At 35.4% G+C, this 12,828-nt stretch overlaps 1 protein-coding gene across 1 annotated transcript in view; it reads left to right on the top strand.

The window, feature by feature from the left end:
- Positions 1 to 3,132, top strand: part of LOC126175167 (enolase-like) — a 121,301-nt gene extending 118,169 nt beyond the window's left edge. The window contains exon 7 of the mRNA XM_049921756.1: positions 3,010 to 3,132. Coding sequence (XP_049777713.1) covers positions 3,010 to 3,132 — 123 coding nt within the window. The remainder of the gene's footprint in view (positions 1 to 3,009) is intronic.
- Positions 3,133 to 12,828: the final 9,696 nt, after the last annotated feature.

Genomic DNA, 12,828 nt, shown 5'->3' with positions numbered 1-12,828 from the left:
GATGCTCATATGGTAGTGCTTCGGTAACCAAGGTAGTCAAAGTGTTTGGTGTTTCAAGAGGCACCATATTGAATGTCTGTAGTGCATGCAGGGAAAATGGACAAGATTCATCTACTAAGTCACAACGTGGACAGACGTGTGTCCTAAGTGATTGTGACAGATGGTCATTGGAGAAGACTGTGACAAAAAATAACAGGATGACAGTTGCAAAGTCACAGCAGAACTGAATGTTTCACTTGTGAACACTGTTAGAACCAAACCAATACAATGGGAGCTACATAAGCTGGGAATTGCAGGGTGAGCTGGAAATCCAAAACCACACATGCAACACAAGTGTTCATAACAGGAAAACATGGTGCTGAAGCCACAAACCTGGACTGTGGAGCAATGGAGTGAAGTCATTTGGTTGGATGAGTCCTGTATCACACTTCTTCCAACTTCTGGCTGAGTTTACATCCCAAGAGTGAAACATGGTTGGGGTTCAGTGAGGATTAGGGCAGCCATATTGAGGTATTCCAGGGGCCCCATGAATACCCTGCAAGGGCACTGTGCAAGGATTATGTGACTATTTTGACTAATCAGGTCCATCCCATGGTACAATTTTGTTCCCCAATAGTGATGCTGGGTTCAAAGATGACAGGGCCACTGTTCACACATCTTGTATCGTCCAGGACTGATTTTGTGAGCATGAGGATGAATTGCCACATCTCTCCTGGCTTTCGCAGTCACCAGATCTCAGTATTTATTTAGCCTTTGTATTCTACTTTGGAGAGAAGGGTTTGTGATTGCTGTTCACCTCTGTCATTGTTAACTGAGCTTGATCACCATTTTGCAGGAAGCATAGTATAATATTTGTCCCAAAACTATGCAGGACCTATATTTATCCATTCTAAGACGACTGGAAGCTGTTGAATGAAACAGTTTTCCTACATTATATTAACCATGGTAATCTGTTATGTTTTTGCTGTTTCCATATTTTTGTCTCCATCACCACTATAAAGATTGTTTCTGCCCCATCATCGCTGATGGAACTGAAATGCATGGCAAAATTCTTCTAGCAAGTTTCACAAGTTGTGTGCAGCAATTTTACAATGAATCACAGTTTTACAGCAAGCAATATTTTATCAAATGCTGTATTAACCATATTGGTTGTTTTGTGTTTCCTAAATTTTGATAACAAGTTATAGAATAAATTTTGATATATTAATGAATATAAGGAAAAATAAATAATTTTCTTTCCAAATATAGAATGCAATCAGATATAAGTGAATGTCATTATGTGAAGAATATTAATGTCTGTGGAGTAGTAGGAACATGAAGAAAAAGAATTAAAGTGGACATGGCAAATAAATAAATAGAGATAATTATTTAAAGAAGGAGACCTTGCTGAACAGAGTGGGGGACATTGAACATTAAAATTAAAAAATCAATGAAAAAATTCTTTTCATTGGATGAACAAAGTCCCCTAGTTTGGAAATATCTTGCATTAAAAATTGTGAATACTAGTAACAAAGTACAGCATTTTGCAATAAAAAGACTTCGGCAAGAGAGTGCACAGTTCTTATTTTAATTTAGCCCTGTGAAGAAATCAAAACACTTTGACCATAAGATGTTTCAATGCTTTTTCCTATTGATTGCAGGACAATCACTAATGATGTGCATTGTAAGTTATGCCACTAGAGTGATGTATCTTAGCTGTGTGAAATAAATGAGCCAGACTAACACTAGTTCAAATTTTCAGAAAGTTTTTTTTATGGTTCTTGGGAGGTGTAGATTTACAAAAGCTGAAGATCATGTTTTTGATAAGTACACTTATGCAAAGATATCAGATTATCTACAGAAGTATACAAAATTGTGTAGAAGGAAGCTAATCTTTACTGTTACACAGCACTGTCTGAAAGGAAACAAATACATGTAAAACACAAACCATTACTTCTCAGAAATTATGTTGCACTTGTACTACAGGAGAGACAATATGCCATGAAACAACAGAAAAGGAGTAATAAAACAAATTATTAACAAAATGTTGTATCTTCAGAATGGTGTGAAATTCAAAATAACTTGGAAATAGCAGAATGGCAACATTTCCACAATGGCACAATTAAACAAAAATATAATCATCTTCATCAGTGCATGCAAGAACATGGAGATTTTGTTGATGATAGTAGTGATCTAAAAGGTATTAATTACTTCTGTAATAAATTACAATTACTAAGTGTGAAGGAAAATAGACACTAATACTTTGTTTAAAAAATGCAGAGTATGTGGCATGGTTAACAGGGATCCATGATAATGAATAAAATGAACAAATCATGGAATTAACTTGTGACTTTTTTGGTAGCTGCAGAGAAAATGGAAGTTGTGTGAGATGGTAATGACATAAGGAGGAAATGCAGGATGAAGGAACGTAAAGAAGAAAGAACAAATATATAATTAGCAGAAAGGTGACAGTGGCAAAGACAAACTGAAGTAGAGGATTCAAAAAACTCATGACAGTGAACTGCATTAACTGGTTTTAATAATAAAATTCAGTTAATGCAGTTCAGTATCACTGAGTTTTTTGCTGAAATTTGCCTGAAAAAACCCATGAAATAGATGAAACATAGTAGCCAGTATAATATTCGTCTTGGGAGATCAGAATAACAGTTTGTTCAATTATCTGAAATTTAAAACAGCTGAACTGTTTTGAAAAATAAGGATATATAGATGAAACATGAGAACCAGTTCGTAGTTCACTCATGGGAATGCAATGAATGATCTGAGTAACACAAGACATCTGGTAAGTGTGTTGCCCCAGGTTTGTATTGATGTTGCCATAGTACTTATTTTTTATTCAGGTTGCCTGGACATACATAAATATACCTAAAAGTCTCTGTCTAAATCTAACAGAGAATTGATTGAAGAATTCTGTAATTTAAGTTGTTTGGTAATTTTGATATGATTTTACTGTCTCGAACAACACTAATTTTGATTAATGTAATGCAAATTTGTTAAAATTATTTGTTGCAGATAAAAACTGGTGCACCATGTCGTTCAGAAAGATTAGCTAAATATAATCAGTTATTACGCATTGAGGAGGAACTGGGGCACACTGCTAGGTTCGCTGGAAAAGATTTCCGCCGCCCAGTCTAAACCACCTTTTACATTTCTGTGGAATGTGATGTTGTTTTATAGTGGTAATATTGTCAGTGTCTTCAGTATAGTGTATGAGCTCTTAGACATAATTATTGTTCTTGTGTCATACTAACTAGCTTTTTATTATTATGCATTTACATAAATGTTTCATATTTAAAGAAGAGAAAATACAGATTACAAACAAAAACATTAGACCAAAATCTTAAAATCTGATATTCAACTAAAATCTTAAAATCTAACACTCAATATATCTCAACACATTCACTGAAAAATGTTATTTACAGGTGAGAAATGAAGCCATTGTATAAACAGCCATAATGTGAAAAAATACAGAACTGTTGGAGAAATAAAATTTATTTTTATTTTTCATTGTTGTCACTTCCAAAGCTAGTCTCTCAGATGAGCATTTCCATGTGGATAATGTACAGAGATATCTGATTAATTGTTTACAATTTTACATGCAGTTAGATCTTTGTGTTAAGTGGTAGAATGGTGATACTCAATCACTAAAAATGTTATGCAAGATTTCACTGAATTTTTTAACACTGTATTACATACTCAGATGAAGCAGTCCATATAGGAGCTGGCACAAATGTTTGAGAAAGTACAACATATAAGTGACTCCAGATTGCAAGTGAGAACAGGCATCAGGTGTGATAGTTGCATAGATGACTAATATTGTCAGCAATAATTGGATTCAGTTAGGCAGTACTGAAGGAGTGACGGACAAAATAACAAACTGCAATAATCAGTTACATGCAAATTATTTCATTCTAATCTCTGTATACTAAGCTTTATTACTAATACTGCTGGGAAATTAAATCTACATTGTTTCCCAATGAATCATCAAGTAAATTTAGTAGTTGCATACTTTGCTTGGCTCCTTCATTGAGACCATTAGAGATTCAGCTTATTGGCAGGATTTGTAGGTGACAAAACTGTGACTCATTATTTTCTTGATAATGAAATGAAATGTGTGGCTGATCCTAAGTTTCACAGCCTTTGCTACACCTCACACAAAGTACTGTCTAGGACTGAATGGCATCAGATAATTGCTGGCATATCTCATCACTGACAGATTCTGTACGAGGAGCTTCTCGATCAACCTCTTATACAAACTGATGTGATTATATGCTGTCAGATTCATTTATAGAACAGTCATATTGCATCATACAAACAGAAGTCTTCATTTGTTCATAATTTAGCTGACTGATGAGCCTCCTTGACTCGTCACTGGTGAGACTCTTTCAGTCCTGAGAATCTCTTTTGTGTGTACTAGACAGGGACACAGTATCCATCACTGTCTCTTTTTCATCTACATAAAATTAAAAAATGCCTGTGGACTACTTACCTTGCCAAGGTGAGGTGGCTTGCACGCCGTAACAATACGGATAATGGTACCATAGATGCAACCACTTCGAAGGGAAAGGTCTAATTAACATATAATTCCTCAAGAGACAAAGAAGGGTTTTAAGTAGTTCCTGGGGCTAAAGTTGATGGTTGTCTGATGTAGCCTTGTAACTACTTGACTGCAGCAAAGTGTTTCACAGACTGCTCAGAAAAATGTGACGGCTAAGATTTTTAGACAGTACACTGTAGTTGTTTGAAAACTACTTGAAAAAACAGAAGACAGCAGTGTGACATGGGAATGAAAAGTCATCCTGGAAATATGTTTTTTCATGCGTATCATCGTTTCTGTCCACCTGTAAATAATTTCAATACCGACTACCTCCAGCTACCATCACCCACATGAATGATGACCTGTCTTCAGTGATCATATGGCCATAAAACTTAGGACTTAAACTAAATAAGACGTCACAAATAATTTTAGTAGCTCATCAAAACTTAAATTATTCTGCATTCTGTGAAAAGTGCCTCCTATTGTTCTTTGCAGTACCCCAGTACCACATCACAAAATGGAAAATAATGTGGGTGTGACTTCGGATGAATACCTTAACTGGGCATATCATACTGTTGCTATGTGCAGGAAGACTTCTGCTAACCTCTATGCCCTCAACAAGTTTTGGATGTATTTCCAGTGTGTGACCATTTAATCTGGTGAACTTCCTCTACTGTGACATTATTCAACATGGCATGAATAATGAAAACTCTAGAGCAGTGGTTGTCAAACTGTGGTCCTGGCCGCATTTGGCCTGAAGTATTCATGGGCCCATGGTTCTCATCTGTATTTTGGCACTAAGTATTGTAACGGAACATATTAAAGGCTTTACTGTACCGAAGTATGCGATACCCTCCAAATTCAACCAGTTTAATGAGTATTTATGAGTATAGAAAAGTTATTGTGTATGTTAACAATGATTGCATAACATGTCTCCATAAACAGTCAACCCATTAAATTATACTGAATAACTGACCCACACAAAAGTTTATATCACTTGATCACTGATACAGCAAATGTCATCATGTAAAAACACTAAGTTCATCTTAAATAATTAATATGAAGTACGAAAAATAGTGGCCAACTTAGGTATTTTGGATCTCCTTAAATAAAATTCACCCAGTGAAACCTATTTGTTCACTAGGAGCAGTTTCACTCAGTATTCACGAAATCAATCCTATTTTAGACGAAAACCAATGTAATTCTTAATAATTCATGTTATTTACTTATTTATGCAAATTAGAGAAGTCAATTGACAAACTTCTAAAAAACAGCCTTTTTGTAACAAAGAATTATTCTGTCAAGTCAACAAATCTGTCTGTCATTTTAATAACATGTTAAATTATGTCACTCGATGCAAATTAATAACTTTTCTGCACAAATTATGATAACAGATGTACATGTGACTTATAAACTATATCTCTTTTTAGTAGTTCTTTGACAATGTTATAAATACAAGCTGCAAGAAGGGTCGGGGGGCAGTCGGAATGTCACTTTGGTAAAGTGTGTTTGTGTGTTATTGTTTGAGGTGGATAAACAATGCAAAGAACATGTAAAGGAAGTACTACTTTGTGTTGTGTCATGGTCTTTGGTGGACAATGGAATAAGATGGCCACCAGAGTAATAAATATTTGAAGTTTACATATTTGTTGGTTTTGCTCATTCTTTATCATCAAAAGCACATAAAAAACGCGGGACCTCATGTTTTTAACCCTAGACAACCAGATTTAGAGCCAGCATCAGCAGCGATCCAGCAAGTAGCAGCAATTACCACAACACAATGCATTTTAATGGCGCCAACCTAACATCAAGTGCTAACAAGGTCCGTAAATGGGAGTGAAATAGTACGATTATAGCAATTAGCAATATCTACGACCAGGCAACCATTACAAAAGTGGGGGCTCAGCCGAGATCTTTAAGTGCATCGATGATAATAGTGCAGCGATAAATTTCGTACGTGTTTAGCACTCCAAAAAAGTTTATTTGTGCAGTGTGGCAACAGTGAAAATATGTCAAAAATAAATAAATAAATAAATAAAGTGTGTTTGTGCAACTACGAAAAACTATCATCACACCGCTCAGAAGATTAACGTCTGGATTATGTCAATGGAATTCATCAATGAAGACTTCAGCTTCGATAAAACCGAATATAAGTGAAGAAAGCCAACAAGAACACCGATCACGACATCATAGCATAGCTACATAAAGCAAGGTATTTTGTTGTTGTCATTTAAAATAATTAATAGTTAACTGTCTCTACCTGAGAGTGATGAGATCGTAGGAAATGTAAAAATTGAACCAGGGGATGGTGAACAATTAAACTTAACAGAGTGGCTAGCAGAGTTTGCAACTCAAATAAGCTCGCAACTTAAACAATCAAGTGAACAAGTAAGTTTGAAACTTAAAGAAAACACAGATAGACTGGATAAGTTAAGTTTGGATTTTGATCTATTAAGTACTCATCTCAATGAGAAGTGTGAGGAAATTGAAACTACCCTCAGTAAGAACACTAGAGAACAGTTGATACACTTCAGAAAAGAATTTCAAGTTAAAGTTGAAAGTTTAAATGAAAACATACAAGCGAACACAGGCAGCATTGCTGTCATCTACAACAGAGTAGATACTGAAGCTAAAAGATTAGATCAGAGAATAGACAAAACATCAGAAAACCTTAAACAAGAATACAACCTGTATACCACTAATGTAGATACAAAAGTAGAAAATATACACAGTAAACATACACAATTGGAGGATGCAATGATGTCCAAACAAACGATTTACAATCAAAATACAATGTATAGGCACATCCAAGTGAAATGCTTTCCTGGTGAAAATCTGCACCCTATTGACTTTATTCACCAATGTAAGGAGATGTTTGTTGTAGGAATGTCAGATAACATAAAAATTAAGTTAGTAAAATGGTTTCTAGAAGGGGAGGCCCTATCCTGGTCAAATGAGAATAATGATTCTTGGAATAATTTTGAAGAGTTTGAAGCTAAGTTTATTTGCAAATTTTGGTCACAATCCATACAAGCCAGATTAAAGTCAGAATTTCTAAATGGACCAGTGTATAGAGGGAAAGTAGGGGAATGCAAAAATTTTGCAGAGATCAATTGAAAAAACTTGCCCACTTGAATAACTCTTTTGATATTATGACACAAATTGATGTTTTAAAAAGAAGGTTACCAGAGAGACTGCAGTGGGAATTGGTCCATGGACCAGACGATTCAATGGAAGAGTTCCTGAAATTTGTAGATAGATTAGATAGGGCCTTGGAAAGAGAAAATAATCAAAGTTTTGGCTCTGGCAACAACCAGTATGGGGGGTGGAACAGGAATGTAAATAGAGATTATTATGGGAGGAGAGACTTTGAAAATTCTGGAAATAATGCGCCAAATAGGGGAGATAGGAGATATGAAAATGATTTCAGAAACAATACACAGGAGGGAGGATGGAGGAGAGATAACAGGAATGATAGAAATAGGTATTGGGGAAGAGAACAAGATAGAAGGGGGTTTGTTGAAACTAGGGAACAAAACGACAACTACAAATGGACAGACCGAGGGAACCAGCCGGGTAACGGTGGACAGTCCCACTAGATGTCCGTAGTTTTGGGGCTAGACAATATTATGACAGGACAACACATAACCGAAACTGGAAAAGGAGAAGATACAATGTAAAGAGTAAGTACTATGAAAATACTGATGTTGTTAGAATGAATAAACTAGAATTTAATAAAAGGTTTTGGGATACTATGAGTAAAAGTGATACAGTTAATAAAAACAGTGTTCAAGCACAGGTAGTTAGTGAAAGTGCAGAAGTTGAAGGTATTGCAGAGTTCCATAGTTGGGCTGAAAAAGATATTGGTGTTAATAACAAGTCAGACACACCAAAAATAGAATCTATTTTGGGGGGTTTATTTGATAAGAAGGGGGATGATGAAGTGTTTAATGGAGCCAAAGACTCAATTGCTGAGATTCAGATACATAGGGGGGAAACTGAAGATGGGGTTGTTGTTGAGGAGGAGGAAGAAGTAATAGAGGGACATTTAAATAATGATCCTAAATCAAGTGATGTTATTGATGAGAGTGTGGAGGAAGAAATAAAAGTGTTTGTAGAATTGAAAAGTGATTATGTGGTAAAGGTAAGTGATGTGACAAACATGGGTAATAATGAGGTTAATTTAAGTGAAATGCAGACTAGGGAATGTGTATCTGACAAGCTATTGCCTATTGGGAACTATGAAACACTAATCTATGAGAATGGTAATAATAATAATATTAAAGAAAATATAAAGGGATGGAATGTAAATGTGTGTTTTCAAGAAAAAGGGGAAAAGTTTTTAGAAGTTTTGTGGAACAACTATGGAAACTGTATAAACAAAGATGCCTTTTGGAAAGATTTAGCAAAGGTAAGTGCAACCTTGTATCCTACATGGTGGACAAGAATCCGTAGTGGACTTTATAAAAAAGGGGGTAAAAACAGTAGTTTGTTAAGTGACAACACAGTGTTAAAAGGAACAGATGAAAACAAAGGTTTATGTTTAAATGTCAATGCTTTGCAAACAGAGAGGGGTGTGTCTAAGTGTAGGAAAGAGACATTAGACTTAGGAACTAAAGAAATTGAAAATGATCTATTGTTTGAAAATACTGAAATAGACAAAGATGTTGAGCTAGGTTGTCCATATGTTAAAGTAAACATTGACATTTGTCCATTTGAAATAAAAGAAAGCCCACATCCTAATGCGTATAGACTTATCTTTCCAAGATCAAGAAGGTTATTTGGATTAAGAAACATCACTGAATTGAAACCATATAAACATGATTAAGCACATTTCCCTGTTTGAATACAGTTACTTACCCATTTTCCATAAAGCATGTTATCAGCAAAGTTTTTACTGGGTGTGTCAAATAGCAACTACCACTCATCCTACAGACCCTGGAAAAGTTCCAGATCTCTGAATGTTTTTATATTTTTATTGTCACTATTGAATATTAAATTTTGAGACATCTTCTTTACTTGCAACGGGCAAGAAGGTGACAAACATTTATTACTTTCTTTTTGTATTGTTGAATATGGGACATACTTGCACCAAATAAAAGACAATGTAAAAATTGTTGTGCAAGACCCATCATTTTGTTACTATTGTGTTCTTAGGCATAAGATTTGTGTACAATTTTCTACAGCTAATCAGATGTTCACCAAGTTTGATGTTTGTGCTATGTTGTGACCAATTTAAGTGTCCAATTTTAGTATTAATATGTTCTTGTACTGTCTTGACTATGTGTCGCAATGGGAGACAATATTTAAAAAACTCTTCCTTTTTTTTCAAATGCATACTATATTCATACATGTGACTTCTCTAGTGTTTGTGTTTATATATCATGTCCATACTTATAATTATGTTCTTTGCTTTCATTTCTTTTATGTGGCTCAAAAAGAGCAGACAGTTGCAATATTTTCCTATGGACATATGACCTGTCCATCTATGTAATATATTTATGTTCCTTCTATTATCTTGATTAATCTGTGACTCAATGAGAACTGACTTTGAAATAATTTACATATATTTTTTATATATCTTAAAATCGCATGTGATATATTTGTGTCTGTTTTTGATCATTTTCCATGTGGCTCACTGGGAGCAAAGATTAACATTTTTTTACTTTCATATATTACTAAATATTTTTATTATGCTGTCATAGTGAGAGCCATAACACAAAATGCATTTGAAACAACACAACTAAAATATTTGCAGGAAAAAGTCATTTTGAAACGGTGAAACGGTCATTGTATACATACACATTATGCATAGTAAAACAAAAAAAATTTATTAAAGTAGTACTTTTCCAAATTTTAACCATTTGACACATTTGTCCTAGTCGGCTAATATCATTAACATTCTGTAAATGATATTACCCGAGGGGGGTATTGTAACGGAACATATTAAAGGCTTTACTGTACCGAAGTATGCGATACCCTCCAAATTCAACCAGTTTAACGAGTATTTATGAGTATAGAAAAGTTATTGTGTATATTAACAATGATTGCATAACATGTCTCCATAAACAGTCAACCCATTAAATTATACTGAATAACTGACCCACACAAAAGTTTATATCACTTGATCACTGATACAGCAAATGTCATCATGTAAATACACTAAGGTCATATCAAATAATTAATATGAAGTATGAAAAATAGTGGCCAACTTAGGTATTTTGGATCTCCTTAAATAAAATTCACCCAGTGAAACCTATTTGTTCACTAGGAGCGGTTTCACTCAGTATTCACGAAATCAATCCTATTTTAGACAAAAACCAATGTAATTCTTAATAATTCATGTTATTTACTTATTTATGCAAATTAGAGAAGTCAATTGACAAACTTCTAAAAAACAGCCTTTTTGTAACAAAGAATTATTCTGTCAAGTCAACAAATCTGTCTGTCATTTTAATAACATGTTAAATTATGTCACTCGATGCAAATTAATAACTTTTCTGCACAAATTATGATAACAGATGTACATGTGACTTATAAACTATATCTCTTTTTAGTAGTTCTTTGACAATGTTATAAATACAAGCTGCAAGAAGGGTCGGGGGGCAGTCGGAATGTCACTTTGGTAAAGTGTGTTTGTGTGTTATTGTTTGAGGTGGATAAACAATGCAAAGAACATGTAAAGGAAGTACTACTTTGTGTTGTGTCATGGTCTTTGGTGGACAATGGAATAAGATGGCCACCAGAGTAATAAATATTTGAAGTTTACATATTTGTTGGTTTTGCTCATTCTTTATCATCAAAAGCACATAAAAAACGCGGGACCTCATGTTTTTAACCCTAGACAACCAGATTTAGAGCCAGCATCAGCAGCGATCCAGCAAGTAGCAGCGATTACCACAACACAATGCATTTTAATGGCGCCAACCTAACATCAAGTGCTAACAAGCTCCGTAAATGGGAGTGAAATAGTATGATTATAGCAATTAGCAATATCTACGACCAGGCGACCATTACAGTATCTACTGCCAGAAGAATTGTCTGCCTATAGCGGTACTTTTGTTTGCAGGGTACTGCATACTAAAGTTATGATAAAAATTGGGGAAGAACTTAGGGTAAGTGAATATAATCACTTTCATATACATTAAATATTTAAGCAGAAAAAGCCACCTGCTGCCAAACTGCAGTGCCTAATGGCATCAACGTACTGCCCAAATGCTATCTGCTAACAATGCGAGCCACATATCAAAAGTGCTGCACCTTGGTGGCTGCTTACTTGTTGGCGGTCAGTCCTTCAACGTACCTTTGTGTAGTTCCATTTTTAAAAATGAACTATATGAAAAATAAATATTGTAATCAGTTGTTGAGTCATTTTGAAGACCCTGTGAAGATTGCGTATAGTCCAAACGGTGCAAATATAGACGATATAGCTGAAGAAAGTACATCATAAGCTACATTAATTGGCAACTAGAATGAACAAAAATCTAGATTCAGGAATGAGACTGTAGCTTTTTTTTTATAATCCTTGGCACGTAAAAAGTATCAGAAGTGAAGGGGCTCATTGGCTTTTTGTCATTTTGAAAGCTTGAGATTATTGGCATTAGAATAAAGTTTATGTGGCCATTTGAATATTGTAACATAATTTTTTAATGATACAACATGCTGATCTTGCATAGATCTACTTTGAAATCAATTTCAAGAACATAATATCAAACATTGAAAAATCCAGGATGGAACGTAACAATATTATGAGACGGAAACTTGCTACTCACCATATAGTGGAGGCGCTGAGTAGCAGATAGTCACAACAAAAAGACTCTTACAATTATAGCTTTCGGCCATTAAGGCCTTTGTCAACAATAGACACACGTATGCATGCACACACACACTCACGCAAACACAACTCTCACACATGACTGCAGTGTCAGGCAACTGAAACCACCTGTGAGCAGCAGCCCCAGTGCATGATGGGAGAGGGGACTGGATAGGTAAGGAGGAGGCTGGGGCAGGGAGGGGGAGGGATAGTACGGTGGCTGTGGCGGACAGTGAAGTGCTGCAAGTTAGATTGGGGGGGGGGGGCAGGGGAGGTGTGGGGAGGGGAGAGAAGTGGCAGGAAAGGAGAGGAATAAAAAGAGTGGGTTTGGTGGTGGAATGATGGCTGTGTAGTGCTCGAATGGGAACAGGGAAGGGGCTGGATGGTTGAGGACAGTGACTATGAAAGATATACTGCAGGGAAAGTTCCCACCAGTGCAATTCAGAAAATCTGGTGTTAGTGGGAAGGATCCATATGGCCC

Source organism: Schistocerca cancellata, chromosome 3 (genome assembly GCF_023864275.1).
Source record: "Schistocerca cancellata isolate TAMUIC-IGC-003103 chromosome 3, iqSchCanc2.1, whole genome shotgun sequence".
NCBI lineage: Eukaryota > Metazoa > Arthropoda > Insecta > Orthoptera > Acrididae > Schistocerca > Schistocerca cancellata.
The sequence above is the reverse complement of the archived record's forward strand: the minus strand, read 5'-3'. Positions and strand labels throughout refer to the sequence as shown.